This window comes from Monodelphis domestica, chromosome 8 (genome assembly GCF_027887165.1).
Source record: "Monodelphis domestica isolate mMonDom1 chromosome 8, mMonDom1.pri, whole genome shotgun sequence".
Classification (NCBI taxonomy): domain Eukaryota; kingdom Metazoa; phylum Chordata; class Mammalia; order Didelphimorphia; family Didelphidae; genus Monodelphis; species Monodelphis domestica.
The window spans coordinates 63,237,033-63,258,455 of record NC_077234.1 but is presented as its reverse complement, the minus strand read 5'-3'; the positions used below and the strand labels follow the sequence as shown (position 1 = coordinate 63,258,455).

Below are 21,423 nucleotides of genomic sequence, written 5' to 3'. Positions count from 1 at the left end.
CACATGCTGTTAGATGTAGTCATTATGTCAGCTGATTTTGCTTAACTGTTTTCTTTGTTATACAGAAGAGCTTAGTGGGCCAGTATATGTAAAAATGACTGTGTATTGAAAACAAAAAGGCCTCAACAAATCTTGATAAAATAAAATACATGGACAGTCTAAAAAACAAATCCCTTTGTATGTTGATTTTTTTATTTGTAAGAAACTCACTTAAATTAAATACTAGGCATATGTCAAGGTAATAATATGTCATAGTAATAATAACTGAGATATTACTTCAAAGTTTGTAAAGTGATTCACACATCTCCTTGGAGAGAGTAGAAAATTAAAAATGAGGAAGAGACAGAGAATAGAAATAACAAAATTGCCTATCCTTAAGGAAATACACTTTTAAATTTCTATGAGTTGTTTAAAGATATACTTACTTTAATTATATTATTTTCCATTTGAGTCTTAAAAGTACTCAATTACATTTTGTTTAAAAGATTGCACATATATTATGTAGATCATCTCCAAGTGGGATAGTTCTGTGCTTCTGCCATGGGAGCAGGTGGTCGAAGGTTGTTTTGATGAGGTTACAAAGCTCCTCCCCTCTTTCCCCAAGCAGCAGTCCAATGTACGTCAGCAGTAATTGTATGCCTTACACTGCTGTACAGTGAGAGTGAGTGTAAAAGACATATCAAAAAGAGGTATCAAACTGAGACCTAGATGTTCCTTTTCAATGACTGCTCATTTCCATGAGCTATGCTTGGAATAAAGGTTACAACGTACACATTCTCACATATTTATTTTGTTGGTTTCATATCCTACCTATCAACAGAGACTGGATTGGGGGTATAGTTGTTTTGAAGACTATTTCTTTTTCTTCTTTTTTTCTTCTTTATTTTTTTCCACTGGATTATTTGCTAATCAGACTTCAGTGCAGTCAAGATAAAAGAGAGAAAATCTGTTGCCTAAATAGGAGGCTTTTAATGAGGATGTGAGCCCCTGGGAACTGGATTCTGAAGTAGAACGATGCTGCCTGCTGTTCTCTTGTCATTTCTTCAGTTGCTTCTCTTCCCTTTTCTGATGGGCCTAGTAAGCAGGAACTGTCCAAGGTACTAGGATGCTGGAAGCTTTGCTTTTGAATGCAGACGGTTTGCAGAAACAGAGAAGAAACAGATTACTGCTTATTTCAGAAGGTAGGCTCTTTGTTTCAGAATCCCTGATTAATCAACAGTAGCATCCACAGACTAAGGCAGCTGGAGAAAGAGAAAAGGAGAGGAGAGGGAAATAGGGAGAGGGCGAGAGGGAGGGAGGAAGGAGAGAGAGAGAGAGAGAGAGAGAGAGAGAGAGAGAGAGAGAGAGAGAGAGAGAGAGAGAGAGAGAGGCAGAGAGAGGGGGAGAGAGGGGGGAGAGGGAGGGTGGTGGGAGGGAGGAAGAGGGAGGGAGGGGGAGAGAGAGAGAGAGAGAGAGAGAGAGAGAGAGAGAGAGAGAGAGAGAGAGAGAGAGAGGCAGGCTGCCGGTTGTCACGGGGGAGGGACCATGCCACAAGCTAGACTGCTTCAAACCTTCTGTATCTAAGTGGCAATGAGAGAGAACATCTTTTTGGCTGGGAGAAGCCATTTGGATAGGATGTTTTTTATTCCTTGTTTTCATTTATTTTTGTCTCTGCAGAATCTATTCAAATGAGGCACCTTAGCAAACCCGGGTGATTGCATTTGGTATTGTAATCATCTATGTGGCAAAGTGGGTAAAAATCATCCAATTTCTTCTCTGCTGGACTTCAAATCAGTGGGCTGTGTGGGTGTACCCATCCATTAGCTATGCCCTCTTTTCTCTGAGTGTTGTTTTAAAGAAGCAAGTACCTGTCTTCTGCCACAGCATTTTACCGGGAAAACTTTAAAGGCTATTCTATCTGATAGGAAGAAGATCAATAACACACTGATCTCTAGTGATGAAGAATCTGATAGTATGGACACTTTTACCATCCAGATATGATGCACTTTAATTGAAGGAAAAAAAAAAACTGAGCTGAACTACAAGTCTGTTTCTTATGGTGCTGGAATACTCCTGCAGACTGCACTGAGATAAAGCACGGGGGAAAGGGCTTTGACAGACACAAGTCACCTTTTGATTATTGCACTTAGCTGTCCCTGGGGACTTAAATTTTGGTATGTATCTCATTTTTCACATTTTCTAAGCATGCTAATTGATCCCTGTGCTCATTAGATTGACTAATCTGCTTATAAAATGACATGGATTTTAGCCAGGGATACTTAATGTTGAAGTTTGCATGTCTTTTGAAGTGAGCAGAAATCAAATATTGCTAAGCCATTTAATGTAATAAAATGCTACGGACTATTTTTGGTATCTTTTTCCATAGAGTTTCTTGACCTCAGACACATTTGCAATTGGAGTCTCATTTGTGTAAAAGGGTGGGGGGAGAGCAGCACTGAATTATTTAAAATATTGTTTAATATTTTTTGATATATTAATTGGTATTCACAATGTGTCTGCTAGCTACTTATCAGCTATTCCATACTATAAATATTTAAAGAAGTCTCTTAGTGCTGTTGTATTAGCAGTGAGAACCCAATATCACTGTTTCAAAAAAAAAAAAGAAAGAAAAAAAACTACTGCACTTACATAGCACCTGAAATTGCTCTTTCCTTCTGAATTAAAATATAAACTCTCTGTTCCTGACACAGTTTTAAAATTCCATCTTCTACCAAGAAGATTATTTAAATCTCATTACAATTAAGGTTTGCTATCTCAAATCCAGATGGATTTGTTACACTTGGGAACACCATGACTTTAGTGGAAGCTTTTTTTTAATGTTGTCTTGGCTAAAGTGCCCACCTATTATAATTCTCAGAGCAACATTCTGAATTCCTGAGGAATATATAGCCAATTTCTGTAAAGAATTTTGTATAATATTATAAAATACTTTTTGATTTTATTTGCAAATTCTGAGTGGTGATTTTTTTTAGCTTTCTAGACATTGACATTGCATTTATTTTCTTAAATTTTAGCAATCAATGAGGAAGATCATTCTGGAAATTGGCAAACATCCACTTTTACCCTTATTGATATGACAGACTTAATGATTCTTAAGTTTAGGGATTTAATTCACCATAAAATTGCTTAAATATGGATTGTTCAGAGCAATAAACATAAGGTTATAGAGCCAAAATTAACTCATATCTTAATTATTTGTAGTCTCACTGTTCTACACTTTATTCTTTACATTAATAAGTACCAATTACTGGGCAGTTATATAAAAGTTTGAGCTATTGACTCACCATTATACTGACATGATATTATTTGGGGAGAAAATGCCATACTTCTTGTAATTTTCAGCAAATAATATGACTTTATGAAAGATATTGACACTTCAGAAATCCAATTGAAAGAAGAAAAAATATTTATTCATATATCTATAAATGCATATGAGTGCACTTACATACGCAAAGGAATAAATAGAAAAAGTTATGAAGTTTGGTTTGGGAGCCATCACTAACCTAAAATAAATAGCAGGTCAGTTGAGGGTTTTAAACAAAATAAAGCATAAAATCCCATTCCAATTACATTCCTCTTGTAACTCTAGTCAGCAGTTTGCAAAAAAGACTGTAGTTACTTTGCAAATTTCCCTTGTAAGCATCTAGAACCATTTGCCTCAAAGCTCAGAAAAATGTTATGGTCATTGTGCAGTTTATTACATATATATGTCTGCATATATATGTGTTGTGAATTGTTATGTTACCTGTGGAATCATGAACTGGTAGCACTATACCCATTTGAGTTGGAGGAGAAACCTGGTTACTACAGTGCCTCATCATTTTGAGAAAGGAGGTAAGGCAGAAAACTTATCAGTGTAAAGAGAAAAAAAGGCAGGGACACCTTTTTAGTACTTCAGCCAGATATTTTGGACTTTAATTTTACTATTTCCCATTTTCCCATTTTTTCAGAGAAATGCTACATTTTCAGGCCATCAAGTATGATGAAATGACTGTGAAGTTTCCTGAGGTCTAAGCATAAACACAAGGAAATGACATTTCAAGTTGTTGATATGTTATAATTATATGCCATCATAACTATTCTATGAGGTAGTTTTCCACATAACATGCCCATATGGAGGATATCCAGACATCCTGTAGGGTGAGGTTTCATTTACATTCATTGCCTGGTTTTACACCATCTTTCTATTTATGTATTCCACATTTTTATATAACATCTGATCATTTAAGAACATGATCTCATTTGAAATGTGCTATCTCAAATAGCTTTTAATCCATGAAGAAAACAGGAAGTATTGTTCTACCCTATTAACAAAAACTGTGACCAAACTGCCATGAGAAATGTTCAGTTAGTTGCAGAAATACTCCTGGGTAAAATTGGGCTCTCTACCTCAGAGAAAATTCACTGATTGGAAAAAGCAAAAAGAGCAGATTCCAGCAACTTCTCTCATTGAATCAAGGCAGATGTTCTTTGTAATCTCAGGAGGAAAAGAAAGGGTAAAGACTTTGAGAACTTACCTGTTGACAAAAGAAAATGTAGACTTTATTGAAGTAATGGGGAGGAATGAAGAAATGAAGCATGAACTAAAGATAAAACTTCTTTATAAAATCATTATCAAGATTTATCCAACTCAACATATTGCATGTTTTCTACTTATTAAATATGTAAGTGTAATAGCCTTACTAAGTCATCAAATAAACTTGATCTTGTCCTCCATGTAGTTTATCCTATACATCTTGAAAGGGAAACTGTGTTTTAAATGTAATCTTCCAGAAGCTTCTCATGATGCAGAAATTGGGGCTGAGATTTAGATATACATAAAACATCTTCTAGTGAATTTTCCACCTGTGTCAGCCAGCATATGTAGCAAATACCCAGATTGATGGAGTCTTTACAACTTTTATATTTTGGAAAATGATAAGCAACAGATGGAGAACAGCTCCTTTCCAGAAATGCTGGATGAAAGATCCTTGAAAAGAGAAGGAATTAGAACTCATAAGTCTGTGGGCTGCTTTACTCAGCTGATGATAGCTGATAAAAATAAAATGTTGTCTCTTGGTCAATGAGATGAATTGGAAATCCTCTCCCCCTACATGTATTTGTGCCTATTCATTTGAGTCTGTCTTTTTGGAAGAACTGAAAATTTGCAAGAAGTGGCATTATTGAAACCTGAGAAATTTGTATTGTTTTATGAAGTGGGAGAATGAAAATATTTGCATTAGTATGCCAATTCCAACTTGCATTTATCTGGCCTTGATTTACTCCTCCCTTCATCAACAAAAGCCACTCCTAAAATCATAAGCACCTTGTTACACAGGGGTGCCCAATCTCTGCACCACTGCATACTACATTAGCTGCTCTCCACCATGTCAATGACCACAAAACATTTGCATCTGAAATTAACATAATAACAAAACTAAGTGGATAACTACACCATTTTTTGCATACACTTATTTCACAATAAATGCTCCCAGACCACTTGATATCATCAACACTAAGACACACACAGTTGAATTCATTCTGTGTTTAGCAAGAGGAAGCATCCATGGGGAAGATATAAAAAAAGGAGCTACACATTTATGTTTCTTGGACTCTATTCAGACCTAATTGCCTATATTTTGCATCTTTCAAGAATTCCACATGCAATAGATATTTTATGACTGCAAATACACAAATGGGATTTTATATAGCTAGTAGTATTGTCTTCAGTTTTAGGAAAATCCAGTGGTGATTTTACATTGACTTTGAAGAAAAAGATGAGAAGATAATTGTAAAGTGCTCAGGGTAATGCCTGGCACATAAGAAGTTAAGCAATAAAAATGTTAATTATTACTAGTATTGTTGTTATTTATTCATTAATAGGTAAAGTCTAGACTTTGAAGTCTAGATACCCTTGAGTTGGGATTCCTGTGTCTTATGTCCTACTTTTGTAGAGTTAAACAAACCAAAACACTAAGAACTACAAATATCAGGATGTTACACAAAATATCTTCAGTAAAGTATTGCAGAGGATATAGTGCAGGAGATGTATCTCTGGAAAGCGAATATGATCTGTTCATTTCCCAGAATCACTTAAACTGATATAAGAAAAGTGACTTTCATTCCTTCACTAAATTAGGTCAATACACTAATCCAAAAATCAGACAAAGGGATTCTCCAGACTACTGTTTCCTGATGACTATGGAAGAAAGGACTGAATAAGTAGAGGTGTGTGAGCCAAAATACATGGGAAGGGGTTGATCCCTGGAATGATACTCTGGGACTGGAATGATAATTTAGGCCTCTCTAATTGAGGATTTTCTCTGACAAATGTTGCTGAATGTGCACAGATCATTAGAAAGTAATTTGTTTACAAGCTTTTGTATGTTTCCTGAAGTTTCTAGGCCATTTCCAAGGGTGAAAGTAAGAGGAAAAAATCTGTGGAAGTATATATTAGTAAGAAAATCATCAGGAAATATATCTGTACAACAACTTCTAATTAAGAAAGAAAAGATACGGGCAGCTACTTGGCTCTGTAGATAGAGAGCTGGGTCTGGAGATAGGAGGTTCTGGGTTCAAATTTGACCTCAGACACCTCCCAGCTAAGTGAGCCTGAGCAAGTCACTTAATCCCAATTGCCTATGCCTTACCAGTCTTCTGCTTTGGAATCAATACTAATTATTGATTCTAAGACAAAAGGTAGTAGTTCTTATTTATTTAGAAATTAGGAGGAAAAAAAAGGAATATATCATCCTTTAACCCATCCATTCTTTTCTGTCTGATGCTACTGAGCAGATTACTAATTAATAAAGTGGGTACTGAACAATGATACCAAAGCTGGGGGCATTTTTGGAATTACCACAGCTGCCTTTTGAATTAAGATTTCTTATTTATCCCTTAAAGAAGTTTTGAGGATTTTGATTGCTGGTCACTTTTATAAAAAGTAGACAAAGTATTGCAAAATTATTTATCCTCAAAATCAATTTAGGGTGAAATGTGCATTTTTATCTATCATATATAAACAGATACTGCATTTTTCCACCATTTGGGAAGAGGTTATGGGGACAAAGAAATAATTTCAAGACACACACACACACACACCCCTAAATGCCTTAGATCCGTGATTATTGTCCATCTAATTCTCATTTAAATGACAGTAATTATAATAGGAATTAATATTTGTTATGATATATTCCCCATCCCATGCCCAACTACGGGTATGAATTTGTTTCTTTATAACTTACCTGCATATGCAATGTAATTTGGTTTAGGAAGGTGGAATGATGCCATTTTAGAGATAGTTAGGACATTAAGAATCAATTAGGTAAGCCTCTTTATGTCTTGCCACTGATACTTAAAGGCTATATGAATGGAATTTCATATAGCTTCGTTTAGCCTCAATTTTCTCACTTGCAGAGTGATGATAGTAACGTGTTCACTATCTATTTCAAAGAGATATTGGAGAAAATGTTTGTAAATATTAAAGTGTAAAAATTAGATATGAAGGAACTAAGAACAGTTGGGTCATGTATCCAAGGTAGAAATATACTATCCTCAGCAAACTGAAGATATTTATAGGTCCAGAATGAATAAAGCCACTTCAGTTTTATGATTCCCTGTTTCCTCATTTGTACAATGAGCAGACCAGTCTAGATTAAATTGATTTCAATTCAACTGCACAAATATTTATGGAGCCATACTATGTACAGGGCCCTGTGCAGGGCAATAAAATAAATAGAGATACAAATGATGTATAATCCACCCCCTTAGGATGTGTTCCCTTTGGCAAGAGAGGGAAAATGTACAGAGTAAAAAATGGATATGATAAGTGCATGAGAAACTACAACACTAGTCTTAAGAAAGTTTGTAAAAGAGAATAGTTGCTTCCAGATGTATAAATTAGGAAATTTTGCATGGGGAAAGTGGCCTGGTATTTGGAGAGTGAGTAAAACACTGACAAGTGGAGTTGGGGGAGGATTAATATTAGGCATAAGAGATGGCATGAGAAAAGCATAGAGACAAGAAAGGATGAGATCAGACTAAGGAACAGTGAGTGGTCTACTTTGTCTAGAGTATAGAGTACAAGAAGAGCAGAATAAAATGTTTGGAAAAGGTAGATATATAAGGAATACAAAATGATAAATTTACTAGTTTGGGCAATTTAAAAGATATGACAAACTGAAAATTTTAAGCCAGGCAGAGATCTCAGTTTCTCTAGCTATGAATTGAGTATATTATTGAGGTTGAAGATTTCTAGTTTTTTCCCAGCTCTCACATTTTATGAGTCTGAATAAAGGTTATGTATTAGAAAGATAAATCTGGAAGATGAGTTAGATATAGGAAGCAGATGGAATTATGAGGAACCAACTAAAATAGTCTTGATAATAATTAATAATGGATTTAACCTATTGTAATGAGAATGAAAAGAAAAAAATTACAAAGATAGAATTGGCAGAAATTAAGGAATAGCTAGAGATGGAGAGTGAAGTAAATAATAAGGGAGGAAAGGAATAAAGAACTTACTATTAGACATAGAGGCTAAATTACTAGGAAGATGGTGAGAACACCCCTGATATCAATAGAGAAGTCAGGAGAAGCATGTTATGGAAGATGAATACATTTTTGTATAAAGTCTGAAATAGAGTTTGAAGTAAAAATGGAAAATTCTCATGGAGACATATAGCAGGTAGTTAGAAATTTGGATAATGAACTAACAGAAGAGATCATGACTACATATATTGAATTAGAACTAATGCATAGTTAGATAAAGTTGGAAGACTGGGAATTAGGTGGGAATATTAGGTCAATATAGAAAAAAATAGGATTCAGTACAGAGGCTGGTATATGTGTTTGCAAGTGTGTGTATGCATGTGAATTTAGTAAATAAAATAAGGGAAAGGAACTTGCAAATGAGAGAGAGAATGGTCAGAAAAGAACTCACCGAGTACAATGTTAAGACCTAGAGAATCAAAAAATAAAATAGCAAAGTCAGAGAGAATAAGGACTGATGATAATGGGTTTGGAGAGGAGAATGTCGTTAACCTGTGAAAGAGTGACTTAAATAAACAGATGGTGAAGAAAATATACAGGTATCCCTTTCACACTGTGACTTTCCTTATTGTGGTTTTGATATTTTGTATGTCAGCATAAGAAATTAAGAGGGAATTTTGGAAGAAGTTTTTTGGAAGCCACAGACAAACAAGCAAAGGTCAGCAGATGGCACAGAGAAAGTTTAGGAACTCAGAAATCCATAAAATATATGGACAGTATTGTTTAATATCAACATATTTATCTTTTAAGACCAGAAATATACATAATTCATGTTTTAAATTTAAAAGAAGTAAAAAAAAGTTTATGAAAAGAATGTGACAGTTAAAAAAATTTACACTGATTTTCCAAAGCACCTTTCCAAGGGGGAGGGGAGCTCCATGCTCCTAACTCCAGTGATAGGGAAGGGATATCTGTATCACATTGCTTTGAGGAGGAAATGGATAGTGAGAACAAGAACAGATCAAGACAACTTTTTGAGACATTTCCCTTCCAAGAAATGAGGGAAGGAACCATGACCCTGAAAATATAACTTAAATCAAACTGATTCTTGATTTAATTTTTAAACTAAAATATTTTCCATGAAGTTAATTTACAAATAGATAAATTCATGCCCTTAATGTTGGATGTCAATCTGTTATCTAGGTTTCTAGGAATAATGTATAATAGTCTATTCTCACCTCAATAAATGAAAATCGAGATGACATAACATGGCCTGGTGAATAGAAGGAAAGTTTAGGAGTCAGAAGTTTAAAGTTAGTCTGGAACTGTCTCAATCTCTTATTATATACAGGAATATGGGCAAGTCTCCAAGACTATGGTATATAGAGATATTGATTGGGGGGGGGCGTGGCTTTTTCACAAGGAAGCTCCCACACCAAGGATTCACAGGTCCAGAAAAAATAATAACCAAAATTAAATGAGTAGTATCCACTATTTAAATAGATAAATTATGTCCAATTGTTTCTCAGTAAAGCTGACAGGTTCCATACAATTAAAAGAAATTCTTAGGAAGATGATTGCTTTAATCCAGTCAATCAATGAATCTATTTAGTTGCTGTTGCATTGTACTTTGCAGAGTGGATGATGCTTCATGGGTTTTAAGAAAAGATATTTTAAAATTAAATCCCCAAACATCCAAATATCTTCATCCAATTTAGAAATATATTTATGCTAGAATGAGAAGGGAAGTGATCTGTTCCCTGAGGCAAGAAACTCTGAAATCATCAAAACAGTGTCTTGCTTTGTATAATTACAGTGGAAATTAATGTTTATATAACCCAAGTATTACTTTTAAAATCCATATTTTGTACATGGTAAAGTCCACTGCAAGTGGGAATTTCAAATAATGGCTAAATTTGTATTCTATGAATTATTTGAATATAAAGGAAATATTTGGTAAATTGCTTCCCCTTCTACTCTGTCCTTCAAAAAGTTCTTCCATTTGTAGTAATAATTTTCTATAAGTACCTTGCCTCTGGTTTGACTTCAAGACATTAAAACCCAATTAAATTACATCAGATAATAATTGAAATTAAAAGGGCAATCCCATTTAGCACATCATTACTGCTAAAAAAAACCCTCAAAAAAAAAAACAACAACCCATTAGGCAACAAACAACTTTACTACCCTCTAGGCCTAAATTATCTGTTTTGGAATGTAACTTGGACTCCATAAAGAAAGAGTATTATGTACAGTCTAAAAATTTTATAGTAATACATATATTCATAGCAAAAATTCCTTATCAGATTAAATTAGGATATTTCCATTGACTACAATGACACAGACTATTGAACATAAGTGCAATAGTGGATAGAATTCTAGGTAGAAGCTGGAAGACCTGAGTCCAAATCTGGATTCAGACTTTATTATTTATTTATTCATTAGCTATATGACCCTGATCTAGTCAATTAACTTTGATTTGTCTCAGTTTCTTCATCTGCAGAAAATAGGAATAAACTTAGCACTTATTTTTTAGTATTGTAAGGACAAAATCAGAAATTTGTAAACCCACTTTTCAAACCTTAAAGTTCTATGTAAAAGCTACCGATCCTTTTTTTCTCTTTCAGAAGAGTTGAGATAGGGAATACTTTGTGTTTACAAAAATGAAAACTTAGAACTTGATTTTCTATATTCAGCAGGCTTAGAAATCAATTCCCCAGACCATTCTGGGTTATAAAGGTTGAATAACAACCATGGCAGAGGGGCAAATGACATGTACCAGTGTGAGGAATACTTTTTCTTCAGACTCTCTGATTTTGTCCTTAGCTTTTCTAAACTGGCTATCATGATGAAATTTCCAAAATTAGGGAAATCTGGAGCAACAGAGATCCCTAGACAGAAAGTGCAACTTTCTTATTGTACAGAATGAGGACACTGAGGTCCGGAAAAAAATAATAAGTTGCTTGACTAAGATTATTCAGTAAATTAGCAAGAGAGCTAAAATTAGTAGAGTTCTCCTAATACATTCTTGCCCTTTCACCATATGCTTCTCAATACATTTTATTGCCAATAAATTGTCATAACTTTAATATAGCTTCTAATGTCTTTGGAAGCATCTATCCAAGGCCAACTAGCATGAACAGTAGAACAACAACATTCATATACCATATGTTAGTATTTAAAGTTTTACTAAATATTTTAGTTGACCTGAGATTTATTAAATCATAGGAGCATGAACCTAGAGCTGGAAGGGACCTTATGAGCCCTATGATCAAATATATTCATTTTATACCTGAAAAAAATTTAGCCTCTAGGAGATAAAGAAAAGGCAAAGTCTCATTTGTTTAAGGTCATGTATTTTCATCAATATAAGCTTCACTCCCCCACCAATCTGGATCAGTCTATTTTGTTATTTTGCTTGCTTTATAGCCATCCCCATATAACTACATAAAAGAAGGACATAAGAAATGAGATTCATATTTTTTCCAACTTACTTGTGACTAAATTCACATCTTCATTTTAAACTAGCTTTTATATCATGAAAATGACACTATTGTGTGTGATCTTAGAAGATTTGATGAGGTGATAAGTGGTAATATTTGAATTAAAGTTCCCTATGAATAAAAAACACTATTCCCTGTGATGTTGCTACTGGAGAAAATAGAGGACTGTCATACATAGCCATGATTTCTGGGTAAATGTCATTAGTAATTTAAATTTTCTGGGTTTGTTGGAAAACTGCTTGTATACTTTTGTTCCACGAATTTTTGTGGCAACTGGAAATTTAATAGAATACAAAAAGTTCATTTTCAATTTATATATTCTTATTGAGATTGAAAGGAAAAAAGTTTTATGGTGATTGACAATAAAAAATAATCAGATCTGATTTCATACCTCAACCATATGAGGATGATGTTTTGAGCGATGACATCCATGACAATAATTATTCAAACCATTGTTTCATGTTGGAAGATAAATGCATTGGTATTTAACATAACATTTATTTTTTTAAATGTACCAATAAAACAAACATGCAAATAGCCTCCTTTTCCCAAAGTACACTCCTCAAAGATGTTAGAGTGAGAAGAAAGATGCATTCTTGATCTTTTAATAGTATGGAATTTACAACAATTGCTTTTTTCGAATACCATTTTCCTTGATATAGCCTTTCAGAAAAAAAATATAATAGAAAAAGCATTAGAATTATAGTCAAAGGTTCTTGATTTCAATGTTGGCTTTCACTTACTACTTCATAACTTCTAATCCTTTTACTTTGGACAAAATACTTAATTCTTGGGACCTTAATTCTTTATTTGTATAACAAGAGAGTCAGACTTGATTACCTTTATTACAAATTCTTCATTTGTAAAATGAGAGAGTTAGAATTTATTATTTGTAAGATCTCTTCTAGTTCTAACTGCCCCCCCAACTAAAAAACAAATCCCAAAACATAATTTTATTGGGTAGTGTTTGCCATCTGTAACTTAAGCAAAGACCTGTTAACATGGTATCCAAATCCTTGGTTCCCTGTAGGGAAAATTTCCAAATATGTTTTACCCAAAGTTTTACAAATGGAAAGTGACAAGATTTTAGTTGTAATAAACTGCAAGCTATTTTCTTACTGATGAAGGTATAATGTGTTTTCTACTTGCAGGAAAGTGTTTCTTCCTTTTTAACATGATCTCCTGCAAGATGATGAGTTCTAATTCAGAGGAGGACACTTTGGATGCTTTTCTCCAGTACATAGAGGATATGGGAATGAAAGCCTATGATGGCTTGGTTATTCAGAATGCATCAGATATTGCTCGAGAAAATGATCGCTTACGGAATGAAACTAACCTGGCTTACTTGAAAGAAAAGAATGAAAAACGCCGCAAACAAGAAGAAGCAATAAAACGGTAAATATAAATAGAATCTTGCTGAGCCAATCAAGGCAAAAGAGAATCTGTTTGAGATGCATAGACTGCAGTGTTATTACAGGAACAGGAGGAGGATTGTCAGGGGATGTTATAGATGATGAGATAATGTGAAAGTGGAAAGAAAAAGAGAAAAAGAAGTGACAGAGACAGAAAGATATAGAAAGAGAGAGAGACATAGAAAGAGAGAGATATGTAGAAAGAGAGATAGAGACAGAAAGAGACAAAGAAAGAGAAAGACAAAGAAAGAGAGAGACAGAGAGAGACAGAGAGAGAGAGAGAGGGGAGATGGAGAGAAAGATTGGGATAACTACAGAGACAAAAATTGTGAGAGGAGAGAAAGAGACAAACAGAGATAAAGAGAGATTCATTTGTCTGTGTCTTTCTTATCCTTGTCCTTAGCTAATGGATTTGGTAAACGACTTGGTAAGAATTGACTTTCTTTGAATACAAGTGGATTTCTAAGTATTCCCTTGGTAACCATCCAGAAGAACAGGCTGTGATACACCAAAAGAACAGTTTAATAATGGAACTTTGATTAAGATGCTCAACTTTAAAGGTCCTTAACTGGTATCACATCACTAATCAGGCAGTTTCTGTTCCTTCTCATGTTGTGCCCAATTCCCATTTAGTGTTGATAGGAATTCTGTGTACCACTGGGGAGGACAAATCCTCTGTGGGAACCTTCTGTGAAGCAGTTACAAACTCTTGACTTATTCTTTGGGTACCAAATGTTCCTTATATGTGTATATAGGGATATATATGCACAAGGCAATCTTAAATAGAATAGGTCATCCCTGGAAGGGTTAGAACACAATAGATGATCTCAGGTTATATATCTATATCTTTATCTTTAGGCATCTGCTGGCTAGATACTGGCTATATAGTCAGAAGCTATTTGTTCCCTGCCATAGAAGTAATATGTTGAAGGGATCATTTTTCCCTTTCTGCATTTAATATTACATACTTGAACATATATATGCATATATATAATATGTATTTATGTGTTTCTGAATCTGTGCATATACAAATTCATTATTTGAGTCCTAATATGATTCCCTTTCTGTGGCTGTGGATGAATTGGAATATTGTATTTGGGCTAAAGAGAACCATGCCAATAGTTCAATCTAACCATACTGATGGAATTTGGCAAAATATCTGAAAAGGATTGGCTCTCTAACTGTGTCTTACTTCTGCAGTTTTAAAGAGGAAGCTTTTGCTGGTGGATTGGCCAATTAATCTCTCCTTGAATATTTAATAATGTATGCTGTATGTGTTATATTTCTTCTTTGTCTTTAAGGTGTATGTCAGCCAGAGTAGCTTGGGATAAACAGGACTCCTGAGTCTGACCAAACTATGTCTTTCACTTCATTTCCTTCACTATATTTGGATATTATTGTGTGTTTATATTTTTTTTAAAAGACTAATAGGATAAAGACTCATAGCTGATATTTTGCTATAGAAGGCTGCGTATAAAAATAGTTCCTTCTGTTGAAGTAAAATGTTTCCTTATGGATTATGAAGAGTTGTCCTTCCTTTAAAAAATAGTAATATTTTTAGCATGATTATATATTTAAATTTCAGAGTCAGGCTAATGATTATAGAGATTATGATTGATTAATTTCCATTCATTTCACAAATAGGCAGCAAAAAATAGAAAGCGATCTTACTTTTTTTTTTTAAAGGATGAACTGTTCTCTGAAGTAATTTCTAGAAGCAGAGTAATAGGATGGAAAGAACACTGGTGCAATAATCAGAGGAAATTACTACTTCATAGACTGCCTCAGATATCACCCTTCTATCTCTCTCATATACATTTTTTTTAAACCCTTACCTTCTGCCTTAGAATCAATACTACATATTGGTTCCAAGACAGAAGAGTTGTAAGGACTTATCAATGAGGGTCAAATGACATCCCCCAAGGTCACACTGTTAGGAAGTGTCTGAGGCCACATTTGAACCCAGGACCTCCTTTTGCAAGATTGTTTTTATTTCACATTCATTTTTGTTGTTGTTGTTGTTGACTCAGAGCGAGTATGAGGTCAGAAGAAGCCAAGAAGGAACTGTTTCTAGTTAGAGAATACAACGACTCCAAAGTACTATAAATCTCATGACCAATAAATAGGTCAGATCCAAGGAGATCAATAGAGGAAAAGAGGAGTAGGCAGGCATGATAGGCCCCTTTAGTGGGTGGAATCAATTTCAAGTTGATTGAACTGGAGGAAGAAGTAGGTACTAGAAGTTTAGACATTTGAGGGCTCCGGGACCTAGTTTCAAAATACTCAGTATTAGAAACGGAGGTTGGGGTATTTGAAATGTTTACTTATTTGGGGTCCCTGTTAATGGGAAATGCCTTGTTGCCATTCAATACTCCCCAACAAAATCTAATTTTGTTTACTTATCTCAACCTATCTTTTGAGCTCTGAAAACAGTTTAGTCTAATACAGTAGCTATATGAGGAACCTTATAAAATTCCTTAGTATTTATTTGTATTCTCCTTGCTGGAGGTGTCCCATGCACATCCCTTATCTCCCATGCCTAGGACTGAAACTCTTATTTCTCACACTCCTTGGTCTCACACTTTTGCTCCAAAAAAGTTAACCCTGCATTACCTGGTCTGGTGTAGGTCTATCTATAACACTAAGGAGCTTTGTAAATTAAATAACCATTTTGTTTAATTAAAAGCCCAAGTTAGGGATAATAAAAATAACAGAAAATATTCATATCCATATCATGTCTTCATGTTTATAAAGCAAGCAGTATAGTAGAATGGAAGATTACTGGATTGACTTTGGTTCAAATTCCACTTATACCATTTACCTGTGCAACTTCACAAAAGTTATTTAATCACTTAATGTCTAAGAGCCTCAGTTTTCTCATCTGTAATTAATAAAGGATTTGGATTAGATGACCTCCAATGAACTTTCTACTTCTAAATCTGTAATGTGATCAAACCCTACGAGGTAGGCTAAATAACGATTATTGTCACTGATCTCAGAGGGGTTAAGAGAAATGCCCAGGCTAATAAATGTCAGAGCTCAGAATTGAAAATGGACATTTTTCTAGGAACTCAGTGCTCTTTGTACACTGTGCTGCTCTTCATCTCATTTCCATCTCTGGTTTGTTGTGTGACCAGGAGAAAAGTCCTGAGGCATTTTTTAATTTTCATAATGAGAGTGAAAATAAGTACATCAATCTAACTAGCATGTTAATGATTTAACAAAATGACTGCATTTTGTCAAAAGATGTATTTCACTATCTCAAAAAGACATTGCTCCCAAAGTTCAATTATGTGTAACCTTCTGAGTGAAAATTTCTATTTGGAAATGGGCTGGAAGAAGGAATTAGGGAGGAGAGGGAGCAGTCCCATGATGCTACAAAAATGTTTTACATAGATTGCTTTCTCCCTATGGAATGGATGCCTTCCTTTTGCTTTTTTGTGTTTTCTAAATATACTCTCTTATTGAGAATACTATTGCAAACAATTTAGATGCAGCTGGTTTGTAATTGTTAATTTGTATTTGGGTGGGAGAGTCAGAACAATGGGAGAAAGGTTGACTGAAAAGGCAAGAGGTGGCAGGAAAAGGATGATGCTATCAATAAACTTGGTAAAAGAGAAAGCATTTACAAAGATATCTAAATAATTCTCTAGGGAGAAAAGCTGAAACTTGCTAGGAATGCAGGGATTCTAATGCCTAGGGCAAAATCAGTTAAAAGTATGTGTGTGTGTGTGTGTTTATGTTTGTGACAGCTTATGGCCCAGAGGGGCCACTCCTTCCTCTCTCTCTCTCTCTCTCTCTCTCTCTCTCTCTCTCTCTCTCTCTCTCTCTCTCTCTCTCTCTCTCTCTCTCTCTCTCTCTCCCCCCCACCCTCTCTCTCTCCCTCTCTTTCTCTCTCTCTCTCTCTCTCTCTTTCCTTCTTCCTCCTTTTTTCTCTCCTTACTCTCTCTCTCCCTCTCATATCTATATATACACAGAGATACATGCATAAATATACATATGCAATTCATGTTTTAATGGCTTATACCTTAAATATGTGGAAAGAGTATATGAATAAAATATATTAATAATGTTAGGTATATTGATATAGTAGGGTTTTGAAGACATATCAGGTTTGATATATTACATGTATAATTAGATATATTTGCATTTCTCCCTCCCTTTGTCAGTATCATCATCATTAGCTTATACTGCTTGCGTTTGGCTATCATATCACCCCCCCTGTATCCATTAACTTTATTCTTACTTTCTAGACCTAGGGTTTCAAATGAGGTCACATGTGTATAGCATGGCAACATCAAAGGGCTATATAAATGCCATATGTTAATGTGCATTTAATTTATATGTGCCAAGTATGGTTTCCCAAGAACTTTAATGTACTTTTAAACTATTAACATATGCAAATATATAATACATGTATATGCTAATTATCATAAAACTTCATTTCCCCCTCCCCCAAAAAAAAGCAAATGGGTGGACATGTTTTACTTAGAACACTTTATGGTTTATGGTGTATACATATATGATTATATATGTATACTCACATAGATACTTTAAGCTATTAACATATTCTTTATGTAAATGTAAATATACACATATTCAGAGTCCATTTTGCAGTGCCTCTGTGTGTTAGGACCTTGGGGAGGAACCCCAGGGACTTGGAGAGAGCTGTCAATGCAATGAGGAATGTGTGTGATCACACTGGGAGACACTAGATAAACTGAAAGACCTGGGAGGAAGTATTTCCCATATTGTCACCCTGTGGCAGGGCTTTCATCTTCTAGTCCTAGTTCCAGCTCTCCTTGGAAGGAGCTTCAGGTGGAACTGTTGTGGGGTTCAGAGCATGAACCCCTGGGGTTTGGGAAGGATTCCTTTCACAAAAATGCAAGACTCGGAAACTTAGGGTAAAAATAAAGAGAGATTTATTAATAATGTTGGATTTTCGGCCAGCAAGACAGCATGAGTGGAGCAACCTGGGGGGTTTGCACCCAGAATGCCTCAGTTCTGGGGTTTTTATATTCTTTTCACCAGTGAGGTTCTGATTCTGGAGCAAGAGTTTGGGGGAAGGTTAACTGAGGGCAAGGGGGTGGTTTTTTTTATCTGTAGGATGAATGAATGAGGTGTGTCTCTTTGTCCATCTCAATTCAATGGGACAATCAAAGCAGGGTGATGCTCTAGGTCCAGTGTTTTAGGTTGGGAGTCACTTGGGTCTAAGGGAGCAGAGGAATTTCCCTGATAATGGTTTTCCTGAGTTTCTGAGGGTACCATGTCCATGCCAGATCTAGTCATAGATCGAATGATCCTAAATTTAGAAGCTCCTGTTTGTGGATTTTAGGAGAAAGATCCTTTGGGATCTAAGGGAGAGAATAGTCAGTTTGTCATTAGAAGTGGTAGCTGGGTGGCTCAGGGGATTGAGAGTCAGGCCCAGAGATAGGAGCTCCTAAATTCAGATTTGACTATAGACACTTCCTAACAGTGTGACCCTGGGCAAGTCACTTAACCCCCATTGCCTAGTCCTTATCACTCTTCTTCCTTGGAACTAAGGCAGGATATTAAGTCTAAGATGGAAAGGAAGAATTTAAAAACCAAAAAAAGAGTTGCTAGTAAAGAGACAGTTTGAAATTATAATCAAGAAATTGCTCTTGGATTGAGGCAAATCCAACCCAGTGATAAACCAGAAGAGATTACTGAAGAGTCTGAGATGAAGCTCAAAAACTCAATGATGAACTCAAAAAACAAAACACAAAAAAACACACACACAAAAAACAAAAAACAAAAACAAAACACAATTAAGCTGTCATTCAGTTAATAGATTTTAATCAGCATTGTGTTCCTCATTGTGGTAATTGCTGATAATACAAAGAAAGGAAAACAAAATGAAACCAAACTAAAAAAACCTATCAATGTTTACTTTCAAGAAACTCACATTTTAATAATATAAAAATAAATGTATATAAGATATATGCAATGCAAAGGGGAGGCAATATCAGAGGGGAAACACTAGAAGGGAAGGCGATTTAGGGGTCAGGAAATGCTTTTTTGCAGAGACTGTGATTTGACAAGAGGTTTTTTGTTTTTAACCCTTATCTTGTGTCTTGAAATTAATACTAAGAATTACTTCAAGACAGACAGTAGAAAGGGATAGGCAATTGGGCATAAATGACTTGACTAGGGTCAATCAGCCAGAAATGTCAAAGGAGAATGAGATGTAAAAGAGGATGAAGCTGAGAAAAGTCCATTTAATCTGGCAATTATGAAATCCTTAGTACTTAGAAAAAATGGCTTCAGTTGAATAATAATGTAATAAGCTAGATAACAACGGAGTTTAGAAGTGAGTGAGAAGAGAAAAGGAAGGGAGGATTTAATGTCAATACCTTTCTCAAGAGTGAAGCCAAGAATAGAAGGAGAGATGAAGGGTAAAGGATGGCCAAATCAAATGAGAGGCATTTTTTTTTAAAACCCTTACCTTCTGTCTTGGAGCCAATATGGCTCCAAGGCACAAGAGTGGTAAGGGATAGGCAATGGAGGTCAAGTGACTTGCCCAGGGTCACACAGCTGGGAAGTGTCTGAGGCCAGATTTGAACCTAGGACCTCCCATCTCTAAGTCTGGCTCTCAATCCACTGAGCAACCCAGTTGCCCCTGAGGCATGTTTTTTTTTTTTTAAGGAAGGAAGGGAAACAACATTTATTACGCACTACTCTGTACTAGGCATTGTGCTAAACCCTTTACAAATATCATCCCATTTGATCCTGACCTCAAACCTAGGAGGTAAATGCCATTATAATTCCCATTTTATTGTGGAAGAAACCAAAGGTGAAAGAATTTAAGTGAAGAGCCCAGAATCATATTGAATGTTTGAAGATGGATTTGAACTCAGGATAAGGCAACCCTGAGGGGAACCATTTTATGGAGAGTGATTGCAGATAAGAGAATGGGGAAGAAGATAAAAGACCTATGCCAAAACAAACAAAATTTATCACTAAACTGAATATACACATATAATTAGATCCTCATATTCTGCCCCCCTCTAGTAAAGAAACTGAGTTACAAGGTCTTGAGGAGAAGAACACTAATGTAAAACTCTTCCTCCAAAGTTGTCATCTAGAAAAAAAACAATTTCCATTGACTGGTAGTAATAAAACTTGCCATCAGGCACAGACAGGGTTATATGTTTGAATATACACTGGCTAGTTTTATTCATGAAATAAATCCTATCATATTTGTGATCTGCATAACCATTATACATATATAGTATGCTTTGAGGGGTTCAGGTTAGAGCTCATTGTTCCCAATGCTTATCCCTTCCCTAAATGCCACAAGTTTTAAAATTCTTCAATGAGAGATTCAATTTTTCAGGTTTGTTTGCTGATATTTCTTAGGTTTTTGTTTTTTTTTTTAGCTTTTACATATACACACATATGTATATGTTACATATAACAATATGTAAGATGATAGTAATACATATAATTTGTTATAATATATAATAATTTATAATATGTTTATCCAAGAGAATAAAATTCTCACATTAACTATATTTAAAAAAATCATTTTTTCCCTCCCTCCAACCCTTACCATTCCTCAGAGCAAGTGGATAATATTTTAGGTTGTATTACATTGTCACAAGTTATTTTTGTTACTGTGTATAGCTTTCTCCTGGTTCCTCACTTCACTTTGCATCATTTCATATACATTTTTCCAAGTATTTTTGCTATCATCATGTTTATCATTTCTTATGGTATAATATATCATATGCCACATTTTGTTTAGCCAATCCCCACTTGATGGACATTTCTTCAGTTTCCAGTTCTTTACCACCACAAAAAGAATAGCTATAAATATTTTAGAATTTTTAATTTCTTTTTCCTTGATCACCTTAGGAAATTAACCTAATAGTAGTACTGGTGGATCAAAAAGTATACACAGTTTTGTAAATCTGAGTATAATTTAAGATTTCTAAAATGATTGAAGCAGTTTGACATTCTACTGACAATGTATTAGTGTCTTCCCCCCCTTCCCCCAAATTCTCTCCATTTGTAAA

At 34.9% G+C, this 21,423-nt stretch overlaps 1 protein-coding gene across 2 annotated transcripts in view; it reads left to right on the top strand.

Moving 5' to 3' along the window:
- Positions 1-610: 610 nt before the first annotated feature.
- NYAP2 (neuronal tyrosine-phosphorylated phosphoinositide-3-kinase adaptor 2) overlaps positions 611-21,423 on the top strand; it is a 354,745-nt gene continuing 333,932 nt past the window's right edge. Inside the window, exons 1-3 of one of the 2 annotated variants that reach the window (XM_056807558.1) lie at positions 611-1,181; positions 1,657-2,153; positions 13,124-13,367. In XM_056807558.1, the coding sequence (XP_056663536.1) occupies positions 13,147-13,367 (221 nt within the window). In that variant the 5' untranslated portion in view covers positions 611-1,181; positions 1,657-2,153; positions 13,124-13,146. Of the gene's footprint in view, positions 1,182-1,436; positions 2,154-13,123; positions 13,368-21,423 lie in introns of those variants that run through there. The other variant, XM_001373958.4, reaches the window with a different exon arrangement.